We start from the raw sequence: 25313 nt of genomic DNA, 5'->3' as shown, positions 1-25313 counted from the left end.
TTGTTCCTCCTTAGCCTCTTTCCAGGTCTCAACAGTGGTCCTGCAGCTAGTGGTGCAGAGGTTCACCACTCCGTGAGTGAATGAACTCTCAAACACTTCAGTGCAGTCGCTCAGTCGTGTCCGACTGTTTGCGACCCCATGGACTGCAGCACGCCAGGCCTCCCTGTCCTTCACCAACTCCCGAAGTTTACTCAAACTCATGCCCATTGAGTTGGTGATGCCATCCAACCATCTCATCCTTTGTAGTCCCCTTCTCCTCCCACCTTCAATCTTTCCCAGAATCAGGGGCTTTTCAAACTAGTCAGTTCTTTGCATCAGGTGGCCAAAATATTGGAGTTTCAGCTTCAGCATCAGTCCTTCCAGTGAACACCCAGGACTGATGTCCTTTAGAATGGACTGGTTGGATCTCCTTGCAGTCCAAGGGACTCTCAAGAGTCTTCTCCAACACCACAGTTCAAAAGCATCAATTCTTCGGCGCTCAGCTTTCTTCACAGTCCAACTCTCACATCCATACGTGACCACCGGAAAAACCATAGCCCTGACTAGACGGAGTTTGCTGGCAAAGTAACGTCTCTGCTTTGGAATCTGCTGTCTAGGTTGGTCATGACCCAGCGGACAGTGAAACGCACTAGCACAGAGACTGAGGGCACAGACTTTGGGCCAGACCTCCTGGACTCAAGCCCTACCTCTGCCGCTCTCTTCCTGCAAGACCTTGGGCAAATTCCTTAGGCTTTCAGGCCTCTGTTTCTTTATCTGTACATTAGGGATAACAGCTGTACTGTTAGCTCTCGGGATTAAGTGGGAGGATGACCATGAAGATCTGAGCGCTCAGCCTCTCGCGTGAGTCACGTAAATGTCAGTGACCACCAGCTGCGTGTGCCAGGCGCTGTGCTGGTCACTGTCACGTCTATCTTTCGTCATCTTTCCTCCATCTCCTCTGCCCCATTTCACATACTTGTCAGAGTGAACTGTAGTACCAGTATGGTCCTTCCATAGCCCCCCCTTTGCCTGCGGATTCATGCTTAAGAGAATGTATCCTAGAGCCTATTTGTCTGGGTCCAAATACCTACTAGTTGTATGACTTTGGATAAGCCACTTAACCTCTCAATGCCTCATTATCTTCATTTGGAAAAATGGAGATATTAATCATACCTCAGAGGGTTGTTGCGAGGATTTAAAAAGGATGATGAATATAAAATACTAAAAATATACTTCACACAGAATAAGTGCTCAAAACGTTAGCTCTCGTTGTTATTATTGCATGTGCTCAGTAAACATTTGCTGGATCAGACCAGATATACCCTGGGCTGTGTCAAGCAATGAGGATACAGTGGTTTCTGCAGGGAACCCTCACTGAATCTTTCCTGTGAGAATGGCATCAGATTGGTCTCTCTCCCTCCCTCTCCCTCCCTACACCATCTTTCTCCCCTTCTCTCTCCCACACACGCAGAATTCTAAAATCTGCCTCAAACTTGCCATGCATTATTCACTGACAATCTGTATTTTACTCCCTTTGAACAGTGAAAGCCTGTGTCAATTTATCTTTTAAAGCTGTTCCTTGCTGAATCCACATATGTCCATTAATGGTGCCTGCGGATGGAACAGCATCTGCAGAGGCCCCATCTCAAACGATTCCCGTTTAATGTGAGCTGTGACTTCCCAAGGCTGCCGCTCATTAGAAGCTGCTTCTTATTTCTTCCCATAGTTCAGACATAAGATGAAACCGAACGAGCTTTTTTGACAAAGACTCTACTGAAGCAGCTGCAAAACCAAGCATCTGAACCTGGTATGAAATGAGGAAAGAGAGCTTGGCAGAGGTACCAAAGAGGATAAAGAGGTATCAGCTTTCCTGGTTTCCGAGATGGACTTTTCACATTTTAAGGTTTCTGAAATTGGAATGTGTCTTAAGTCCTCGTATGGATTTTGAGCAGTGCGTCTCCCGACCCCCTCCACCTGGAAAGTTGTTATTAAATTGATGGTACATTTTAAAACTGAGGAGATGTGTCACCTTTGAATTTTTAGAAGTTGTCTAAATATTAGAAGGCTTGCGTTAACTTTTGAGAAAAACGCTGCAAACCGGCTTAAACGTATGGAGCAAAAGAGGCAATTCTTAATCATGGGGAAGAAAACAGGTTTGAAGGATAAGATGTTTGTGTGTCATCAGCTTCCCTCTCTTCCTTGGTCGGCCAGAATCCTGGCTGGCTAGGAACTGCTACCTTTTCTCGGAAATAACCCAGTTGGCGCATAAATACCTAGGGTCTGTCCCAACCCATTGCTAAAGGTGCTTGGTGGAGAAGGAATTCCAGGGCTTGATTTCTCTTTCTTTGATTGAAAACTGATATTGTTCCTTGAGTTTTGTTAAAGGCATAGGACTACAGTTGGCGTAAAATGGTTGTGGAAATACATGGTCCTTCTCTTACGGTAAATCAAAGTGCCTGTTAATTAATTAATCCAACAAGTACTTCCCAAGCAGTACTATGTGCTGGCCCATGCCAGTCCCTCTGCTTGTTGTCTGAAGAAACTGTCTGAGCAACCCTAGGAAGCAGGACTTGTAATTCAGCCCCATTTTCCAGACCCAGAAACTGAGGATCAGAGAAGAGTGACTCCACCCAGTCCACTCTGGAGCTGGCACAGCAGGTGCAGGGGCCCGGCGTGTCTGCCCTGGAACTGCAGGGCACCATCCACCATGGCTCTCGTTTGCCTTCTTTCCCCAGAGTAGAAACTTGAGGGCCACGGTGATGGGGTGGCAGTCAGGACTAGAATTCGGGGCTTTGACTCTCAGACCAAGACCCTTATTACGGCTTTGTGTCAAAGCTTTGGGGAGTACGCCAGGGAAAAACATCAAATAAGTCTTTCCCTAGTGACCCTTCTTTTCTTTCATGCTTACCAAGCCCAACAAAGCGACAAGCTCCACTTTGGGTCACCATGCCCCGTGAGAACAATTGTGGCAAACAATTCACAGCAAGGTTACTTCTTTGTGATTTATCTGAAGCTACAAGATCAACTCATATCAGGGTTTATTTGATGGACACAGAGCAGGGTCTCTTCTCCATAGAGTCCTAGATGAGGAACAAGGCACTCTCACCCGAGATTCAGGGAGGCCTTCTCCAAGGCCCAAATCCCTTTCATAATTAGGTGTAATTATTCTTGTCCTTTGTCCTCGCCAGGCACCAGAGTGAGAGTCGGTCTTTAATCTGGGAGCCACTGGAATGGCCAAATAGCGAGGTCACCTGGATTAGCAGCTAATGGATTGTCTACCCTTTGTTCTGCTGATAATGGGATGAGACAATGACTATTACTCTGAAGCTTGGGGGAGAGACTCTACAGGGCTCAGGCTGGTGTGTTTTGCAAATGAGGTGGTGATACAGTGAGAAAGCAGTTGTCACGCTTTTCTGTTCTGGGCAGCTGCAGCAGTAGCAGCTTGTTTCTCGTGTCATCCTTCTTCAAAGGGGGCCTCCCCACCCCACTGTCTCCAAGCCCCCAGGCCCCCGGCTGGCTTACCTTGCAGCAGCGTATAGAAGGCACCGGAGGCAGACAGGTTGGTGGTTATGGTGACGTCGTCCTTGCTGGAGGTCTCCACCTGGACGTGCACTGAGCTGTCTGTATCACTTCGGAAACTGCTCACCTGGCCGGTTGGGAAGGTCACATTTGTCAGGCGGCCAAAGCTGTCGTACCTGAAAACCGAGGAGTGGCTCTGAGTAACAGAGATATAATGGTGCCACTGCTGCAGCCTGGCATGTTCTACCTGATGGCATGGTTTTGCATGGTCCGCTTTTCTTTCTGCTCGGATACATTTCCACGTCTCCAGCATCTCCTTGGACACAACTCCACCTTCTGATATTCAACTGCAGACAGACAACGTCTCTCTCTTGAGTCTTCCTTCCTAATTCTGTAGAGTGGAGATACCCTCCTCACCCTCCAGGATTCCTGTGAGCAATGTGTGGAAGTGCCCTGTTGCTATGAACTAATACTCACTCACTAAGAGCCAGATGATGGTGCCCTGCCAATGCAGGAGACCTAAGAGACGCGGGTTCAATCCCTGTTATCAGCAAGATTCCCTGGAGGAGGAAGTGGCAGCCCATTCCAGTATTCTTGCCTGGAGAATCCCATGGATAGAGGAGCCTGGTGGGCTACATACAGTTCACAGGGGGCCACAAAGAGCTGGACATGACTTAGAACGTGCACGTGTGCACACACACACCACACCCACACACATACACACCCGAGATGGATGATCAGAGGCAAGGAGTCAAAGTGGATGCTTGAATACCTTCTCAAACCTCCGCCCCCCGCCGCCCCTCTGCCAAGAACTGGTTAAACAGGTTTCTCCTGACCAGCACTGGAGATGGGGCTTCCTAGGAAGCCACAGAGCCTGGGAAAAGGGGACTTTGAGTTCAGACCAGGATTCTGCTGCCACAGAAGGGGGCTAGACAGATGGGTTCCCGTAGCCCCTTCACAACTGGATTTCACATCTGGCACCGAGCGGTGCTCGACACCCACAGCTTTGCTCTGGTGTGGTCTTTGTAAAGCATCACATGTGAATCTTAATTCTCTTTCCCATTCTCCTGAGGATAAAAGAAATAACCTAAAATTTTTCAACACCCACAATATGGCATTCAGATATGGTGCTAGTGCTTTTCATACATTCTTTCCCTTTACCCTCACAACTAGTCTAAAAGACATATATTAGCTCTTTTTTGGAGGACATTCAGAAAGTGAAGTCACTCGCTCCAGGTCACACAGCTAAGTGTGATAGAGCGAAATTCAAACTTAGATCTCTCTGCTTCCAAGCTGACCCTTGCTTCTCTGTCTTCAGAGTGTTTCCAGACCATCTGTTTGCAAGTGTCCACGGCGTGTGCTATCCTACCTGCTACACAGTGGCTGGCAGATGGCAGGGAGCTGGCTACTAACAGGTTTGAAGAGCCTTTCTGGACTTGTGTGTGAATGGGGATGGGTGTCTCAGGTGGTGCTAGCAGTAAAGAATCTGCCTGCCAATGCAGGAAGCACAGGTTCAATCCCTGGGTGGGATCCCTGGAGGAGGGCATGGCAACCCACTCCAGTGTTCTTGCCTGGAGAATTCCATGGACAGAGGAACCTGGCAGGCTACAATCCGCTCTTTCTGTCCTCATGGCTGGCTGGTACTGATCACGGAATGATAACAGTCCCGGGCGCAGTCTGCCACAGAGGAGGTGTTGGTGAAGGTCTTTTGAGTGAATCATCCCAGTCCTCGACTCAAGACTGACTTTAAGGGGAGGGCCAAGGGGCTTTGGGAGAGCTGAATCTTTGGTGCTGAGGTCTGAGGAAGGCAAATGGATGCCCTTTCCATGACGGTAAGAAAAGCAGGGGTTGCAACCGTATACCTCAGGCCTGGGGGTGGTGAGGCAAGGCTGTGCGGATGTATCAGTCCTTTGGGTTCTAGGAGAGGCAGTTCCCTGGTGGCTCAGCTGTTAAAGAATCTGCCTGCAGTGCAGGAGATCTTGGTTCAATCTCTGGGTTGGGACAATCCCTGGGAGTAGGGAAAGGCTACCCACTCCAGTATTCCGGCCTAGAGAATTCCACAGACTGTACAATCCATGGGGTTGCAAAGAGTCGGACATGACTAAGCAACTTTCACTTTCAGAGGCAGTTAAAGGGTTTGGAAAACTGTTTCCTGTCATGATTCTCTCATTTTTCTCTCTGTACCGAGTCAGGTTCTTGTAAGGGGAGGTCAGTCTGGCTCAGTGGGAAGCAGCGGCGAGGCCTGACCTGGAATGGAGGGTGAGAGGTGCAGAGTGCCCCTCAGAGTGGGGGAGGGCATGACTCTGAAAGACCACTGAGGGCGGTCTCGGGTTAAAGATCTGGGCTGTCTGTCATAAGGCCTCTCTCTCCTGGAGGAGCTCACAGCTCTGCTCCTGTTAACTCTGGGAGAGGCTGGTGTGCTTTTTAGCCCTTTATGGCTGCTAGAAATTTGAACAGGAAGGAATTTCACAAAAATGTTTACAGCAGCTATCTCTGGGAGGTAGAATTAAAGGGGGTTTTAGTTGCTTCTTTATATGCATTTTATAGTCTCAAGATTTTGAATAATTAACATGGATGATTTTCATCATTAGAAAAGTGCTGTGATGGGACTTCCCTGGCGGTGGTAAAGAATCTGCCTTGCAGTGCAGTGGATGTGGGTTCCATCCCTGGTTGGGGAGCTAAGACCCCATGTACCCAGGGGCGACTAAGCCCACGCGCCACAGCTACTGGGCCCGCCAGCTCTGCAACTAAGACCCCAGCCAAATACATATATTAAAAAACGAAGAAAAGAAAAGTGCTGTGACAAGGCAAGTATGCCTCATGAGCATGGTCACCTTGGGGAAGAGGACTTTTTTAATTGCTGGTAATTTTAGAAGTGTCTCATTTAGAGGACATCTGCCAATAACAACCTGTAGGCCAAATATCACTAGAGCATCCCAAATTTTTGAGCCCCAAATCAAGACTCCCCGCTCTCTAACTCCCCACCCCCCACCCCAACAAAAACCCCATTCTGTCCCTTTAACTGCAGTCTATGAATAAGCTGAGTGCTGTCAGATCCCCAGTCATCTTGGAAGGTAACAGGAAGATCCGTTTCAGTCTGACAGTTTCACGGGATGGGCATGCTGTTCTAGTCTGGTTCTTTGAACACCTATGATCCATGTACACACTCTTTATTAATCTAATTTCCTGGCCTAACTGGATAAAAAAGATTTTATTACACCATGCAAAATACTTAAAAAGGAGTTCTGGAGTCTTACAATTTTGACTTGATAGATTATTCACTGGACTTCCCTGGTGGCTCAGATGGTAAAGAATCTGCCTGCAATGCAGGAGACCCGGGTTTGATCCCTCAGTATGGAAGATCTCCGGGAGAAAGGTATGGCTACTCACTCCAGTATTCTTGCCTGGAGAATTTCATGTCACCTTGATGCTACTTCTATCAAGGCCCTGCTCAAACGCCACCACCTCAGGTCTCCCCATCCCTTCTTCTCCCAGTGATCCTCTGGAATGTGCCCTCTGCATCACAACAGCTGATGGACAACCTGTCTCCCGCTTTGGCCTTGGAGCGCCTGAGTTAGGACAGGATCGTGAGGTCAGACAGTCAGGCTGGGAATCTGGATTCCAGCATCTGCCAGCCACGGGACCCTGGAGGACTGGCCTTCAGTTCATCTCAGCTTCCCTAGCATTGGGACTGGGAGAGAGAAGATGATCAGGGGATGGTGGCTGAACAGATAAATGAATGCAGGACTGCACGTGCAAGGCCTCTTCCCTGCTTCTTCAGAGAAGAGAGACCATGATGCACTCACATGCCACTCCCTGCAGACCTACAGAGACCTGACACACAGTAGGTCCCTGATAAACATCTGCTGAATGCACAAATACGGAAACAACCACTTTCACTAAACGATACGTGAGCAATCTCCGTTGGCATCTCCCCAGAGTTTTAGCTTCCAAGCTAGAAAGAGGCTTTGCATAAAGGCAGACAATTGTAATTATTATCGAAGGTGGCCTGTAATACATAATTAAATTGAGCCTGAAGACGATATGATGAAAAGACCGGATGCCGTCAAGATCTGGCTTTCTAGGAGATGGCCAAAAAGCAGTAATTTCCACTCCTCATATTTTCCATTAGAAGGACTGAATGTCTTAATTAAATGAACATCAAACAGCACAGCCCATTTATAGAATTTTCTTGTCTCTTATTCACTCATTTCGCCGCTTTCTGGAGCTTGAGAAAGGCCACTGGCTCTCTCTGCCACCTGATCAATTCCTGTGATTATCCCATCCGAACGCCGCTGCTTCTGCCTCTGCGGGGAGGAGCTCGGGCTACCCATTCTCTGGACCTTGACCTTTGCCCTGTGGCCACCTCGGTGTCCCTTTCTCTTCCTGCTACCCAGTTGCTAAGGGAAAGGATGCGGGTGCTTCCCAGCAGGATGCTGGAGACAGGTCTCTATCTGCAGTACCTGGATTCCGACCACATGAGGGACGACTTCTGGCCAATGGCTTAGATACATCTGTCGCAGCTTTACTTAAATTACTGGCCAATTTTCTTCCTATCACAGGGGGACAGAAGGAACAGGTCCTTGTGGGAAGGTCCTTGGAGCCAGGTGGTTTAGGCTTTGAATCTAGGCTCTACACTTGCCAGCAATGCAACCCTAGAGGCAGGCACTCAGTTCTGTTCCCTTGTTAACCATCCAACCCCCACCACGAATGCTATTATTTCAGGCAGGTTATACAGCATAACCTTCGTGTGCCTCTGAATTCTCCTCTGTAAGACATGGGTAATAATACCTGTCTCAGGGAGACACTGTGAAGATCAAACAAGATAACATATTTCAATGCCAGTTCCTTCCAGCGACTGCGGGACCCCATGAGATCACCCTCACTAGACTGTCAACTCCCTGAGGGAAGTGCCTTTGTTTGGTCACTGGTGTATCCCTAGCACTTAGGGGAGTGCCTGGCATAGAGTTCAGTTCAGTCGCTCAGTTGTGTCTGACTCTTTGTGACTCCATGGACTGCAGCACGCCAGGCTTCCCTGTCCATCACCAACTCTTGGAGCTTGATCAACCTTATGTCCATCAAGTCAATGATACCATCCAACCATCTCATCCTCTGTTGTTCCCTTCTCCTCCTGCCTTCAATCTTTCCCAGCATCAGGGTCTTTTTCAATGAGCCAGTTCTTTGCATCAGGTGGCCAAAGTATTGGAGTTTCAGCTTCAGCATCAGTCCTTCCAATGAACACTCAGGACAGATTTCCTTTAGGATGGACCAGCTGGATCTCAGTTCAAGAGACTCTCAAGGGTCTCTACCAACACCACAGTTCAAAAGCATCAATTCTTCAGTGCTCAGCTTTCTTCATAGTCCAACTCTCACATCCATACATGACCACTGGAAAAACCATAGCTTTGACTAGACGGACCTTTGTTGGCAAAGTAATGTCTTTGCTTTTCAATATGCTGTCTAGGTTGGTCATAGCTTTTCTTCCAAGGAGCAAGCATCTTTTAATTTCATGGCTGCAGTCAACATCTGCAGTGATTTTGGAGCCCAAAAAGATAAAGTCTGACATTGTCTCCACTGTTTCCCCATCTATTTCCCATGAAGTGATGGGACCAGAATGCCATGATCTTCGTTTTCTGAATTGTTGAGTTTTAAGAGGCTCTTTAGTTCTTCTTCGCTTTCTGCCATAAGGGTGGTGTCATCTATATATCTGAGGTTATTGATATTTCCAGCAATCTTGATTCCAGCTTGTGCTTCATCCAGCCCAACATTTCGCATAATGTACTCTGCATATAAGTTAAATAAGCAGGGTGACAATATACTCCTTTACGTACTCCTTTCCCGATTTGGGAGTCAGTCTATTGTTCCACGTCCAGTTCAAACTGTTGCTTCTTGACCTGCATACAGATTTCTCAGGAGGCATATCAGGTGGTCTGGTATTACCATCTCTTGAAGAATTTTCCATAGACTAGATGCCCAATAATGTGAATGAGTGAGTGTAGGTGGAATGATCTGCTCATTCTTTTTTTTCCTGCTTTTCCCAACTTTACCTTGAAGCCTATTCCTTCATACTTTCTGCCTTCCATTCCATTTGCTTCTGAACATGCTGAGTTCAAACCAGACTTGGGGTGCTTGTGCTGACTGTTTTCTTTGCTGGGAATGCTCTTCCTTCTAACCTTGATAGGGTCAGTTCCTTTTATTACTCATGTTTTAGTTCAAATATTATTATTTCAGCAAGGCCTTCTCTGGTCACCCGTTCTGATGGGTCCTGCCATCTTGATCACATCAATCAGCAATCTGCAACCTTTTCAGCACGAGGGATCAGTTTCATGGAAGACAGCTTTTCCACAGACTGGGGGCAGGGGATGGTTTCAGGATGGTTCAAGCATGTTACACAGATTGTGCACTTTATTTCTACTATTAATACATCAGCTCCACCTCGGATCACTGGGCAATAGATCCTGGAGGTTGGGGACCCCTGCATTATCTTATTTTACTGTTTTCACTTTGCATCTTGTTTACCTGCTTACCTGTTTTTTGTCTCTTTTCCCACTAGAATATAAGCTCCACGAAGGCAGGGACCTTGTTTGTATTCTTAGTGCCTGTTGCAGGACCCAGCATGTAAAAGGCACTCAGTACATATATCTTGGATGAGTGAATGAATAGTAGATATTTTTGTTTTTTCAAGACCTAGGGTGAGAATAATTAAGCACTCCACCCCTGTTACCCCTCACCTTCTGTAGGAAGGGAAAGTTCACTAATATTCATATAGTACATTTTAGGTATGGAGCACTGTGCTCACAGCCATCTTTGGAGGTGAACATGATTACCATCATTTCACAACCAATGAAACTGAGGCTCAGAAAGATAAATAACTTGCTTAAGATCACATGGCTAATAGAGGCATATAGACTGTGTCAGGTCTGATCTTAAAGCCTGTGTTCTGTCATCAAGCTTCCTGGAAAGATGGTGCCGTTACAAATCAAAACCTTTGTGTTCAACTCTGGTAAAGAAAAGACTGCACTTGGAACTCTGAAGTGGGTAGAGAAGAGGGACAGCTTTCTCTTTGAGACGCTTTTCTTTGCTTCCATTACAGCTGATTCTACAGTGATGCTCAGCCCCCACCTGGGGGGTGTGATGGAGACAGCTAGGTGATCGGTTTCTCACTATTTCCCCCCACCGGCTTTTCTTCACTTGTTTTTCCAAAGCATCTTTGGATTACAGAGAATGAACACACACAGAAGATTCATAGAGTGGTTGCAAACTTGGCTCAGAAGAGGACCACTAGAAGCTATCTTCACACATACTGCAAGCGTTTCTTCTTCGCACTCGATACTTCACACCTTGATCCACTTCACTACACGCGCTTGGTGAGGAAAATGCCACACTGCCTTTCTGAGAGTAAACTTTTTGCTGATTGGGCACTTTTTAGTTGGAAAATAAAGATTTGATTTTTTAGGGCTTTCATCTATGATTGTTCCAAACACCACCATCATCAACAAGAGGAAATGGCCACTGTATTCTCTATGAATAATTACAGTTCACAGCCCATGCACACCAACAGATCCCTTGACCTTAGGTCTCTGTAACAGAGCAGCATCTCTAAACAGTAGCTACTCCAAAACTGCAGCAGAGGCAGGCTCCTTGTTGGCTCTGCAATAAAAATTTGTCTTTGCTGCCCATTTCCCATAGAATTAACTCCCAACAATGAATTGTAGCCTTCAGCATTTCTAAGAGCTGGCCCACCCTACCTCTGTAGGTCTGAGCTCTCATTGATGTTATATTCGAGGCCATGCATCTGCTAGAAAGTTCTTAGGTAGATCTGGGATTGAACGCTGTCTGCTCTGCCATTCCCTCCTCAGATTCATTTTCTACCCTTCCCTGTGCCCTGACAGGCTGACCTCTGCAGACTGCATCCCTGGGGCCTCCCTTGCGGGCTTGCTTCTGGTTGGGTATAGCCAATGGTAGGCAGTGGTGAGAGACTGCAGGTCAAGAGGAGAAGTTTCCCCTACTCTCTCTCTCTCTTGGTCCTGTATTTCTAATAATGGGTACATCCACCCCGAATTACAGCTCCTACCAGACGCCTTCTACACGGCTGCAACTCCCACTGGGCTTTAGTAACAATATCTTGTTACTTCCCTGCCTTGCCCTTCAGCCCAAGGGTTGGTAATGGTTGTTCAGTATGTTTAGTGCCTGGGTGCCTCACCGTCCTTCCTTGGTTACCTTATTCTTGCCTGTACCTCTACACCATTTTTTCATTGGAAAGATGTTTTCTTTGCAGGATATAGAAATCTGAGTTGACAGATTTCTTCTTTCTTTTAGCATTTCTGTTTTCTGCTGCTACTGCTAAGTCGCTTCAGTCCTGTCCGACTCTGTGCGACCCCATAGACGGAAGCCCACCGAGCTCTGCCGTCCCTGGGATTCTCCAGGCAAGACCACTGGAGTGGGTTGCCATTTCCTTCTGTTTTCTAGTTTATATGTATTTCTCTTTCCAAATTTCTTCTTCTGACGAGAAGTCTGCTATGATTCTTATCTTTGCTCCTTTGTAAAAAAAAAAAAAAAAGCCCTGTATGGCACTGCTTTCGGGATTCTCTTTTTCTTTTGTATTCAGCAGTTTGAATATGATATGCATAGGTATCTGTGGGTGTGTATGTACTCATTTTGCTTGGTGTTTTCTGAGATTCTGGGTCTCCGGTTTTGGTGTCTAATTACATATGGATAGTTCTCAACCACTATTTCCTCAAATGTTTCTCCTGCCTTGCTCTTTCTGTCTTCTTCTGGAATTTCAATTAAATGTATACTAGAGCGGTTGATGTCCCCCAGTTCTTAGATGCCCTATTCTATATTCTTTCTTCTTTTCCTCTTTGTGTTTCAGGTTGGATAATTTCTATTGATCTATCTACTTTCCTCAGCTATCTCAACTTTACTGATAAGCCCATAAAAGACAATTTTCACCTCTATGTTCTTCATTTCTCGCATTTCCAATTGATTCTCTCTTACAGTTTCCATTTCTCTGCTGAAATAGCCATCTGATCTTGCATGCTGTCCACCTTTTCCACCGCAGTATTTTATTTTAGCTGCCTGGCATGCAGGGTATTAGATCCCTGACCAGGGGTTGAACCTGGGCCCTTCATAGTGAGCATGAAGAGTCCTAGCCACTGGACAACCAGGGAATTCTCTACATAATCTTCCTTAAATTCCTGAGATACAGTTTCAACATCTGTGTCACATCTGAGTGTTCTTCTGACGATATCTTTGTCTCCTGGGAGAGTGCTGCTTTTTCTTGCCTTTTTGTAGATTCAGATGAAAGTGTGACATCTTGTGTAGCACAGTAGAGACTGAGGTAGTAGATTTGGGGTATGAGTTTTCTCCTGCTTGCACTTTAGTGAGAGAGTTTAAGTTAATTTAGTTAGGATTTGGGCTGGCTTTGAAATGTGTTACTTCTACGGCTAACCCTAATGCATCACAGGCTTTACATTCCTTCAGCAATATCTTGTATTTAGTGTGTGAAACTAGTTTGCCAGAGGGTTTTTTCCCCCAATGTGCCTACTCTATTCTCAGTTTTAGGTCCCATCTTTGTGCCCAGCCTCAGAAAGGGCCTCTTTTTAGGCTCCTGTATTCTTCTTATTGGAGAAGGCAATGGCACCCCACTCCAGTATTCTTGCCTGGAAAATCCCATGGGCGGAGGAGCCTGGTAGCTGCAGTCCATGGGGTCGCTAAGAGTTGGACACGACTACGCAACTTCACTTTCACTTTGTACTTCTATGCATTGGAGAAGGAAATGGCAACCCACTCCAGTGTTCTTGCCTGGAGAATCCCAGGGACGGGGGAGCCTGGTGGGCTGCTGTCTATGGGGTCAAATAGAGTCGGACACGACTGAAACGACTTAGCAACAAATTCTTCTTATCTCCTTCCTAGTAGTATTCCACTTTTCATTGTTATGTTTAGCTTTTTAGCTAGCAGTGGTGGGTGGTAAGCTTGAGAGAACTCTCTTTTGTTCTCATTGAGCCTCAAACTTATATCAATATTTGCATGTATCCCTGAATCTCAGGAGTGTGGCCTCTTCAGTGCTCCTGCCCTCTTTGGGCTGTTCTTCTGGGCCCATTAAGTATTCCTGCTTCTCTTCCAAAAGTAGTTAGAATTTTTTTCCCCTTAGGGCCTAAGTACTAGCGTTCACTGTCCTCTCCACAGATTAAGGCTTTTGTTCCATATGGGAGATCAGGTGAGAAGGATCTGAGTGAAGCAGGTAGAAAGTTGCACCCCCTCCCTTAGCAGCTGCTGTACCCCTCCTCCAGGTCTACCACAAGGGATTATTTTCCTACTTTTTCTCTGTACTACCTGCTGGGGTTTGTGGAGAAAAGTTTTGGAGAATGTGGACTCTCCCAATTTCTGCAGCCTCCAAGGGCTACATACCCTCCTGCCAGGACACATTCAGTCTTCATAATTTACCTAAGCTAAACGCTTTTTTTCCCCAGGGACTAGTTGTAACCCGGAGAAGGCAATGGCAAGCCACTCCAGTACTCTTGCCTAGAAAATCCTATGGATGGAGGAGCCTGGTGGGCTACAGTCCATGGGGTCGCTATGAGTCGGTCACGACTGAGCGACTTCACTTTCACTTTTCACTTTCACGCAATGGAGAAGGAAATGGCAACCCACTCCAGTGTTCTTGCCTGGAGAATCCCAGGGACGGCAGAGCCTAGTGGGCTGCTGTCTATGGGGTCACACAGAGTCGGACAAGACTGAAGCAACTTAGCAGCAGCATCAGCAGTTGCAACCACCCCAGGGAAGCTGGCACCCACATCTTGTCTCTGATGTGACACTCTGTAAAAGGCCTGTCCACTTGGCTGCCCTGTGACCTCCGAGAAGGAGTTCAAGGAAAACTCATGCATTTGCCATTTGTCTGGCTTATTTTCACTGTAAGGATAGGAACAATGCCTTTTCTGGCTCTTCTGTCCTCAAGCAAAAACGGGAAGCCAGGTCTCCTCACTGGAACCATTTGAACTGAATTCCGTGTCCTGCTAGGAGCACTGACAGTACTGTAGCTGCGATGGAAACCCAGCATTTTTCTCAGGACAGCATGTTTTTTTTTTTCCTTCCCTTCTTGATTTCCCTTCCCTCCCGAATGTAAATTTCACTCATAAAATAATTACTGAGCACCTCCTAGTTGGCAAACCCCAAGAGTGTACAGAGAGGCATTAATTAGGGTCTCAGGGTAGAGAGCTTGAGCATAAGGGTGATGGGAGCTGTCACAGGGCTCTGAGTGCCACAGCCACTTGCCTTATGAAACTTACTCATGCCCATCTAATAAGCCAATTTTGGAACCTGCCTCCTTTTGTCAGGCCGTTTTCTTAGCCAGCAAATGCCACCAGCCCAGAAGCCCAAGTCTGAAATTAATGTTGCCACATGCTAGAGATGAAAGCATTACAGACCCCTTTTAGGTTTCCGACCGGCAGATCTCTGGGTTGAGGGAAGAAAAGGATCCTCGATTCCCAGAATTATAAACACTTTAAGTCAAGCTGCTTGCTCTGACACGTGAGATGTTTATGTTGGATGTATTAATCTGTTGAGAGGGTCGATAAAGCCAACTTAAAATTTGTTTCAGTAATAGCCTGTGTTATAGGCAAGCCTGGGCTGATTTTTTTTTTTTTTTAAGTATTAGAGCATTTTGGTTTGGAATCCATTAAGCTGCCCCATGGACCTAAAAGTAGGAAATTCACTGGAGCAATGTGCACTGGCAAAGTCTGTCCAAATCTGTATTGAGAAATACCATAATGATAATAATTTTGATACCATAACTTCTTGGGAGCAACAAAGGTTGCAAAGCATTTTCACTTTCAGCATGTACTTGGTCTTTTGATCCCTCTAATAGCCCTAAAATGGGGTAGGTCAGGCATTATTTCTGTCTGGTTGAGACATGGGTCTGGAAGCCAGACTGCTCCTGAAATCACATGGAAATGTCCAGTAAAAATAAGTATCTGGTATCCTTGCTATGTTCACAACCTGAATTGAACCATTTTTCCTGGACCCATCCTGTATAACTCTTTCCCGTCCATTTTGGGTATTCTCAGGAATCTGACCCCTTTCCTGGTTCATACCTTCATCCCTCAGACTTGACACCTGAGTCTGCTCTTCTGATCTGCCCTCTAATTCCTGTGTGTGTGTGTGTGTGTGTGTGCGTGTGCGTGCACATGTGTGTGTTAGTCGCTCAGTCGTGTCTGACTCTTTGTGACCACATGGACTGTAGCCCACTAGGCTCCTCTGTCCATGGAGTTCTCCAGGCAAGAACACTGGAGTGGGTTGCCATTCCCTTCTCCAGGGGATCTTCCCAACCCAGGGATCGGACCTGGGTCTCTTGCACTGCAGGCAGATTCTTTACCATCTGAGCCACCAGGGAAGCCCTCCTCTAATTTCTACTAACATCAATTACAACTTTGGTCTGTTTGTTTGATTAGCTGACTCGCAACTGCTGCCAGGTAAATACCTTACATGCCCAAACAACATCTCTGCAATTACTTAATACTATGGCAACCCACTCCAGTACTCTTGCCTGGAGAATCCCATGGACGCAGGAGCCTGGTGGGCTGCTGTCTATGGGGTCGCACAGAGTCGGACACGACTGAAGCGACTTAGCTACTGCTTGAAATGCTAATACTAATGTTACTTGAAATAATAATAACAACAATTGCTGTCATTTGAGTACTTATGATGAGTCCGATATTGATTTCCATATTTTATCTCACTGAAAATTTGAACCCCAGACTATCCCTATGAAACAGATACAACTTCAGTCCGTAACATACAGATAAGTTACAAAGAATTTAGGTGAACCCAATCAGTGTAGTTGAAAGAACGTGGGCGTATGTTCTGGTTCTGCTCAGTTCTCACTGTGTGATTTTAGACTAGTTACCTACTCTTTCTGTGCCTTGGTTTGATCATCTGTAAAAAACAGGACTGATAATCTCTACCATCTGAGGTTGCTGTGAAGATTAAATGAGAAAGAGCCTGGTACACAGTTGGATCTCAAAAAAAGTGACTTTCACTTTTTTCTTTTAGGGCTTTTATCTTCTGCTTCTGAATACAGCTATGAAGTAGATACTTTGGAATTCCAAATGCAATTTTCTAAAAAGTGATGGTACTAACTTTTCTTTCTTCATAAACCATCAAATATGGCTGTATAATTTCATCAAGGAAGACAGGGAGAGGGGCAGGGGATCCTTGCTGGTAGAGGTGTAGGAAATACTTTTCAATTTCAGGGCTGGTTGAGAGTAAGGGCTGCAGTGATGTGTAAGCATTCGGTCTTCAATTTGAGGGAGTGACCTTGAGAATGAATCGAGGGCACCGACTTGCTCTGACAAAGAAACCCCTGTATTGGCTAAATAATGTATAAGGGATTTCCATTGGGCAACTGGGGGAAAATTGAATTATTTAATGTATTTCCATTTCGATGAGTTAATCAAGATAATTGCTATTTTCCTGGATTTTTGTCTTTTTTTTTTTTTTTTTTTTGTAATTAACAAGGTGCCCGTATGGAGAAGGGAATTTAGCCAGTGAACTTTGTACAAACTGCTGTAACTTTTTCTTTTTTGGTGCAAATTGTATTCAAAAATCTATGATAGCTCCTTTTGTTTGGGAGCTATCTCTAGGATTGTGAGAAACTGATGCTTGATCAAGGTTGAGAAAAACTTAGGGTTCAAAGATTCAAGTTCATTTGGGATTAACAAACTCCGCACGGGGCAGCAGGGCAGAGCTGCAGGAGCGTGAGCTCTGGTATCAGACAGATGTGGGCTGTGACCCCTGTTCTGTGAGGTCTCACTAGACAATAATGAACAAATGAGCCTCTCTGAGCCTCAGTGTCTCCATTTCTGTTTCTTCCAGAGATGATTCGTGGCCTGAATGCAGTAATACAGTCCCTAGCCCATCAGTGATGGGCAGCTAGGCTAGTTCCTTCCCTGTCTCCCATGTACTTGTCTAATATTTGACAGTCTCAGTTGTGTGGAACATGGCTAAAACCTCAAAAAGAAGCTAAAAAAGGATCTAAGTAGAAATAGATGTTACAAGTCTATTCATTAAAATACCTCATAGAGGAACACCCTGGAGATATAATATACATATTTAATTTTGGTGAGGATTATAATAAGCTGAATGTCTGGTTCTCTGACTACACGTACATTTAAGAACCCCTACCCTGGATGAAGAGAAGGGAAGCGAGCTACTGAAGTCAGCCGAAATGACGATACGATAGCGCCACATGGAGGGAGGAGGTGGTAAAACTAAGGATTAGGCCCAGGAGCAAAGAGCTGTTTAGAATCACTTCAGGCAGGAATGGACGGGTCTATAGCCTCATTTCCCGGGAACTAGCTTCATATCGAGGTAGGAGACAGATGGGCCCCCGGGATAGACACCCGCTATTTGTCGAGTAGAGTAAAATTCAAGCTTTGTTCTCACCCAGACACTCCAAGGACAAAGCTAGTGGCAAAAGCTGAGCTCTGCTAAAGTAAAGTGGTAAGAGGCCCACTTCTGAGGTCAAGGACGACCTCCCTGCCTGCCCACGCGCAGGGAGGCTCCTTGGGGGTCGAAAGGGAGGGGACCCTACCCCGTAAGTGTGGATATGCACCCACAGGCCTCTGTGGTGGGATCCACCTTAGCGAAAAGTTGTACACGCATCCTGGGGAGGGTCCTAGGACCGACCAGTCAGGGGTGAAGAAAGAAACTAGACAATCGGTCAAAAGTAAACAAAGACTAGGAAGGATGATGCTAGATAAGTGATTTAAATACCTTCTTACTGTGCGCCTCCTCATTCAGGATGCCCACACTCGTCTCCGTATGTGTGTCTCTGAATTACCGCATTCCTCTTCATTACAGAGGATGACCATACCCTTTCTCTCTGGGTGTGTATCTCTGCCCTGCTTCTGAGTCAGATAAACAAACTCTTTTCCTGTGTGCTCTCCCAGACATTATGTTGTGTCTCTAATAATAAACTTTCTGTTTTTATAGTTTTTGCCTCCTTGAAACATTCTTGCTTTCAAACTGCGGCGAGTCAGGGCCACTGTACTTCTAGCCTCTAATCCCTGGTTTTCTAGTGACTAGGATTCCTGGTTTTCATCCAGGCTACCCAGGTTCAATCCCAGGGCAGGGAGCTGAGATCTTTCTTCAGGACCTCACACTGCTGTTTCTCTGAGATCAATTTGGCAGCATCAAATGTCTTGTTTCTTATTAACGACCTTGACTCATAAAATAAAGATTTATGCCTGTATAATGAGAAGGAGGCGTCTAATGCACTTCATAAATTCCATCCAAAATGTTAAAAGTGAAAGAAAAAGTTTTGAATCATAAAGATGTGGATGTGTGAAGTGAGTTAGAAAGAGAAAGATAAATACTGTATTCTAACACATATATATGGAATCTAGAAAAATGGTACTGAAGAATTTATTTACAGGGCAACAGTGGAGAAAGACATAGGGACAGACTTATGGACATGGGGAGAGGGTGAGATGTATGGAAAGGGTAACATGGAAACTTACATTACCATATGTTAAATAGATAGCCAACGGGAATTTGCTGTGTGTCTCAGGAAACTCAAACAGGGACTCTGTATCAACCTAGAGGGGTGGGATGGGGAGGGAGATGGGAGGGAGGTTCAAGAGGGAGGGAATATATGTATACCTGTGGCTGATTCATGTTGAGGTTTGACAGAAAACAGCAAAATTCTGTAAAGCAATTATCCTTCAATAAAAAATAAATTAATTTTAAAAAAAGATGTGGACTTGGATCATGTGGACAATTGCTGACACTTAACCAAGTATTTTCTATCTGTCACCTCCCTGTAGTGAGTCCATTTTACAGAGGTGGAAGCTGAGGCCTAGGGAGATTAAGTCCACAGGAAAAGCTGGATTCAGGCCCAGCTTCTCTGACTTCAAAGCTCATGCCTTTCCTCCTACACCATATTCCTTCCTAGGAGTAATCATCTGGGTTATTAACATGCAGAACATGTAATCGGTCATGGTTTGCATCTCAAGTGAATTAAAATAAAAGACATCCATAAATGAACGCTTCATCAGTTTACCTCTAATTCTACAGTGCGGCCATGAAGCAAAACCACCAAACACTTACTCATAAAACGTTGTCCATCCATTTTCATTGCTCTTGGTGGCTAGCAGGCCAGAGTTGCCGTGGTACGTCATCATGGCCAACTCGTGTCCTTGTGTGGTTACACTCTTGAGTGCGCTGTTGGTGCCCATGGTCACCCAGTACACCTGGCCATCCGGGACCACCAGCCAGAGGGGCATCCCCGTGGAGTCTCTGCGGACGTTGACCATGTTGCCGTTGTTGTCTGTGATGAGCGTGACGTCACCATCCCCGGTGTAGGTGAAGTTGTACAGGTAATCTCCCGTGGGGAGGCTTTGGGTGTACAGATGCTTGCCACTGGTATCAAACAGGTAGAGCTCCTGGTCGATCGGGGAGGACAGCTCATACATGTTCTGGGTGTTGAGGAAAGGCTTGTTCTTCCTGATAAACCGGATTCGGATATTCCCAAGGTCGGCCACATAAAGCTCCCCGTCAGCACACACAGCCAAGGAAGATGGGATATTCAGCTTCGCGTCTTTGGCGTAGCCATCATCTCCAGAGAAACAATCACAGTTGGCATCATTTTTACAGTCACAGCCACTGGGGGCCCCAGCAACCAGTGAGATTTCTCCGCTGGTGGTGACCTGCCTGATGCGGTTGATCTTCTTCTCGTCGGTCTCAGCAATATACAGGACCCCATTGTGAGAGACGGCCAAGGCAGTGGCCGACTCCAGGGTCGCGTGCACGGCCACCTTGCTCAGCAGGAAGTGGTCGATGCCGGGCACCTGACAGTGCATGGGCCTCCCGGCGACGATGCGCACCTGGTGGTTTTCAGAGATCTGCAAGACCACGTTGTTGTCCAGGACGTAGAGGGAGTTGTCCATCGGGTTGACCGCTAAGTCTGTGGGCCACTCCAGGCGAACCTGATGATGGAGACACGGACACTCAGATGCCTGGAGAGGTGCCCACCACCGATCATCCCACACCCTGTAGAGCCCTGGGTCGCTGTAGAGTGGACCAAACGCCAGCACAGGCAGTCCTGCCTGATCAGCAGGCAGCAGCCTGTCATCACCCGCAGATATCAGCCCCTGATCAGACAGAAACTATGCGAGAGCCCCACCGAGACATCTGATGGTCTATGTTAGACTGACAAAACACAGAGAAGGGGATAACAAACAAACAAACAAAAGGAACAGGTGAGAAGAGAGACTTCCGAGTCAGACACGCCTGGATTCAGATCCCTGTTCCCTCACTTACAGCCTTGGGCAAGTTACTTTGCCTCTCTGAGCCTCAATATCCACATCTGTGAGATAAGTAATGGCAATAGTCCCGAGGGTCTGACCCCCTCAGAAGTGCTCAAAGAATGGCAGCTAATGTTACTGAGGTGGGAGGGGAAGGCAGATGGAGTCTGGAGGCTGAAGGAGAAGTTGTTTAGCGGCTTAAGGAAGATCTTACGTGAATTGTTGCTAAACGCATGGCAGAGGATTTCTCAGTTCATGGAGTAACACATGGCTAGGGGCTGGGGATGTAAAGTGAATGCAACCCTGGCCCCTGTCTGACATAGCTGCAGACCTGTGATTCTCAAATCTGGCTACACAGGAAGGACCCGTGGTGATTTAAGAAAGGATTGACGCTAAAATTCCATCTCTGATCAATTAAGTTAGATCCCTGGGTATGGAGCTCTGGGAAAGGCACAAAAGCGTCCTGGATGATCCTAATATGTGCCTGGGAATCAAAATTGGATCTTTCTCCTTCAAGGGTGATCTCTGGCCTGAGAGCGTTGGCATCGCCTGAGAGCTGGTCAGTATAGCAGAATGGTAGGCCCCACCCCAAACCTACTGAATCTGAATTGGCATTTCAACAAAATCCCTCGGAGGCTCCTGCACATGCATACTGAAGTTGGTAATACGATGGTTTCTAGTACCTCAGAGAACAAGTCCACCTGGGAAAGATGAACAACGTCAGCTACGGGAATGGAGGGTTCAGAGGTCCTGCGCCCCAGGTCTGAGCCTCCTCTGAGCCAGGCCGGGATGCCGGCAGGGATCACAGGGGGCTGGCCTGCAGGTGGGCACGCAGGGGACTGCAGCCTGGCAGGTCTAAGGTCAGGATGCTGTTTCTTGCCTTGGTGGCCTTGGAGGCTGGGATGTTGGGTATCTCGCCCTGGGAGGTGCTGGCACTAAGGGAAGCCCTTTGCCAGCTGTGTTCCCCAAGAGATCCAGCCACAATGCACGTAGGCGGACAGCTGCTGCCTGCGCTTGCCTTATCCACCCCACTGCTGGGGACTCTTCGCCTTAGGATCCTGAGCCTCCAACAAGTCCTTGACATTCCATCCAACTTGGGGCTTATTTAAATAAATGTTACACGTTTGAGTGAGCCATTTCTCTTCCAGAAATTTACACCTGTACACCCCTGACTACAGAGGTGCTTATCACAGCCATTTTTAATAACGCTGAAAGGCTGGAGCCAACCCAGATGCTCGATGACAGAGACCTGGCCGAGGAAATTATAGTCCATTTCAAGCACCCACAGGTTAGAGCACTCTGTGCAGCAGTTAAAAGTGACGTCACAGATGGATACTTAATGACACGGGAAGATGTTTGCTATGTATTAAGTAGAAAGAACAGTTTGAAGATCTGTAATCACAGTGTGATCCCAACTGGGGGAACCAGACAATAATAAAGTAGATAGATGATGGACAGAAGCGGGGTTAAAAGCTTGAGGGTTATATACGGAAATGTTAACCGGTATTGGGAGGAGAGGGAATTTTAACTTTCTTCTTTGTCACTTAAAATTTTTTATATTTCCTGCAATGTGCAAGTGGGAGTTGACTATAGTGAAAAGAAACCCCAGAAGACAATACACCTTTGAGACGTGGCCACCTCCATCTGGCCCTTGAGCTCAGGGCCCTTCTCAGCACGGAGCAGGCCCTGCAAGCTGCACTGCTCCGAGGGTCTGCTTGCTCCTTCGCCCCCGGCCTGGGCCCCCTCTGCCCCACAGCACAGGGGGTGCCAGGCAACGCCAGCACCAGTGGCTGGGCTGCCTCCCTTCACACTTCCCAGCACTCCCCGGAGCACAGCATCACAGCTGCCTTCGGCTGCATCAAGAACACAGTTTACTCTCAAGTGACAGGGGAATTTTCAATTTCCTAAAGCCCATTTCTTGTCAACACTGGCTGCTAAATATTTTATGCCCTCTGGCCCTGTGGTGCCTTGGGGGCATGCTTGCCGAGACCTTTCTGCCTGTCATTATGATGAAAAGACGGCTCCTTGATGGGTGGGGGAACCTGGGAGGGAGAGGGAGAGGAAGCGGGGAGGAGGGAAGGACAAGCCTCTCCTACTCTCTCCTGCGTGCACACGTGCACATAGCCACCCAGGAAAGAAGGCGAAAGAAGTGCGCTTGGAGTCATGGTGCGTGTATGATGGTTCTGGACCAAGTACCTATGCTGCTCTGATTTTACCTCCCTGTTAGCGATGACTGCGTGGAGGCTTCATTTCCCATCACCAGAACGGAGGGACGTCACAGTTTCTGAGGTCCCTCCCCTCCAGCTCGCACTTCTGTCATCCTGAGATGGAATCAAGCTCCCTCCCCCTCCCCCAGAGCATGCTGTGCCTTTATTAAAGCTCCCTGACTTGACTGCCTCATTGCAGAGTCATTTGCAAAAACGGATCATGGAATGGATGGACGAATGACTGGTGAATGGCATAGAGAGAGGGAGGGATTGGGGGTCTGGATACTTTACTTCTTAGTTTAGTCCACCAGTGACCACAGGTGTGACCTTCCTCAAGTTACACAAGTGCTTTGAACTTCTTTCCTCATATGTAGATGGTGCTAATAAATCTTATATGAGTAGTCGTGAGGATCAAACGAGACGATGCACAAGGAAATTCTTTGTAAATTACAAAGAGAATGAATACTTACAGCCCATTATTAGTTGCCAGACACTGTGTGGGGCTCTTATGTAATATTTATTACCCCCTTCTACATATGGGAAAGAAGTTCAAAATGCTTTACATGATATCATGAAAAAAAATTTCCTTTCTGCACCCCTGAGGGAACCTAGCACAGAGCTCTGCATTTATAATCACATTTTCCTTCACCAAGTCTGTTTCCCCATCTATAAAATGGGGTATGCAATACCTACCTTGAGGGATTATTGTTGTTGTTCAGTCGCTAAGTGGTGTCCGACTCTTTGTGACTCCACGTGGGATTACGGTGACAATTAAACAAGAAAAGTTGTCATATCCATCTCTGTGTCCCCATTTGTAAGAGTGCCTGCACACAGTACGTTCTCAGGAAATCATTTTGGACTATGGACAGGGTGATGATACTCAGTGTCTGTGGTGGCCGCAGGCTGCAGAGTTGAGAACTCATGCCTGGTTCTGAATGGATGCTCCGGACAGATGGCAGCACCTCCCATTACGTCTCTACTCTCTGCCTCCCTCTGTTTTCTCCTCCCACCTGGTCTTCAGTCCAAGAGAGCTCCCTGGTTCTCCTCCTTGCATTCTTATTTTTAAACTTCTGCTCAATCACTTTGATTTGTTTTAAAATTCATTAAAGTACATGAAAAGTTTTCTAATTTATGGCTTTTTTTCCCCCCAAAATTTAAAGTTAATGCCATTTACCTAATTTTCTTTCAGCCATGAAAGGTTTTCTTCACATTTCTAACAAGAATTTGTTCATTCCATTAGTTTTTTTTTTTTTTTTTTGTACACGTGTTCCCCATCCTGAATCCCCCTCCCACCTCCCTCGCCATATCATCCGTCTGTGTCATCCCAGTGCACCAGCCCTGAGCATCCTGTATCATGCATTGAACCTGGACTGGTGATTCATTTCACATATGATATTATACATGTTTCAATGCCATTCTCCCAAATCATCCCACCCTCGCCCTCACCCACAGAGTCCCATGCCAGTCAGAATGGCTGCTATCCAAAAGTCTACAAGCAATATATGCTGGAGAGGGTGTGAAGAAAAGGGAACCCTCTTACACTGTTGGTGGGAATGCAAACTAGTACAGCCACTATGGAGAACAGTGTGGAGTTTCCTTAAAAAACTGGAAATAGAACTGCCTTATGACCCAGCAATCCCACTGCTGGGCATACACACCAAGGAAATCAGAATTGAAAGAGACACGTGTACCCCAATGTTCATCGCAGCACTGTTTATAATAGCCAGGACATGGAAGCAACCTAGATGTCCATCAGCAGATGAATGGATAAGAAAGCTGTGCTACATATACACAATAGAGTATTACTCAGCCATTGAAAAGAATACATTTGAATCAGTTCTAACGAGGTGGATGAAACTGGAGCCTATTATACAGAGTGAAGTAAGCCAGAAAGAAAAACACCAATACAGTATACTAATGCATATATATGGAATTTAGAAAGATGGTAATGATAATCCCTTTGCATTCTTACCTCTGAGCGGTTTCTCATTTCTCTGCCTCACCTCCCTGCTCCACACAGCACAGTAAAGCAGCTGCGTGTTTGTGATAGAGGAAGCTCTGAGGATGAAAGCCAGGCCCCTTCCCATATGCATGTATAAGAGTTTATGGCTATGTCAGAGAGTGTGGTAAAAAGAATCCTGTGCTTCAATTCGGATGAGGGCGGTGAGGACCAGGGACATGGAGATTTCAGTCCAGGATTTCTGAATTTAAGTGTGGATTTTTTTTCCCCCTCCACAATATGCCAGTTGTCTTCCAAGACTTTGATCTGGCTGCTTGGCAGCACCTCCAGCTAAAGCTACACAAT

At 46.5% G+C, this 25313-nt stretch overlaps 1 protein-coding gene across 4 annotated transcripts in view; it reads right to left on the bottom strand.

The window, feature by feature from the left end:
- TENM4 (teneurin transmembrane protein 4) overlaps positions 1-25313 on the bottom strand; it is an 855551-nt gene that overhangs the window by 26616 nt on the left and 803622 nt on the right. For all 4 annotated transcript variants that reach the window (XM_070365001.1, XM_070365000.1, XM_070365002.1 and 1 more), the window contains 2 exons: positions 19606-20483; positions 3502-3674 (listed from right to left, as the gene is read on the bottom strand). In XM_070365001.1, coding sequence (XP_070221102.1) covers positions 3502-3674; positions 19606-20483 — 1051 coding nt within the window. The remainder of the gene's footprint in view (positions 1-3501; positions 3675-19605; positions 20484-25313) is intronic.

Source organism: Bos mutus, chromosome 29 (genome assembly GCF_027580195.1).
Source record: "Bos mutus isolate GX-2022 chromosome 29, NWIPB_WYAK_1.1, whole genome shotgun sequence".
Classification (NCBI taxonomy): Eukaryota; Metazoa; Chordata; class Mammalia; order Artiodactyla; family Bovidae; genus Bos; species Bos mutus.
Note: the sequence above shows the minus strand (reverse complement) of the source record. Positions and strands in the feature narration are given on the sequence as shown.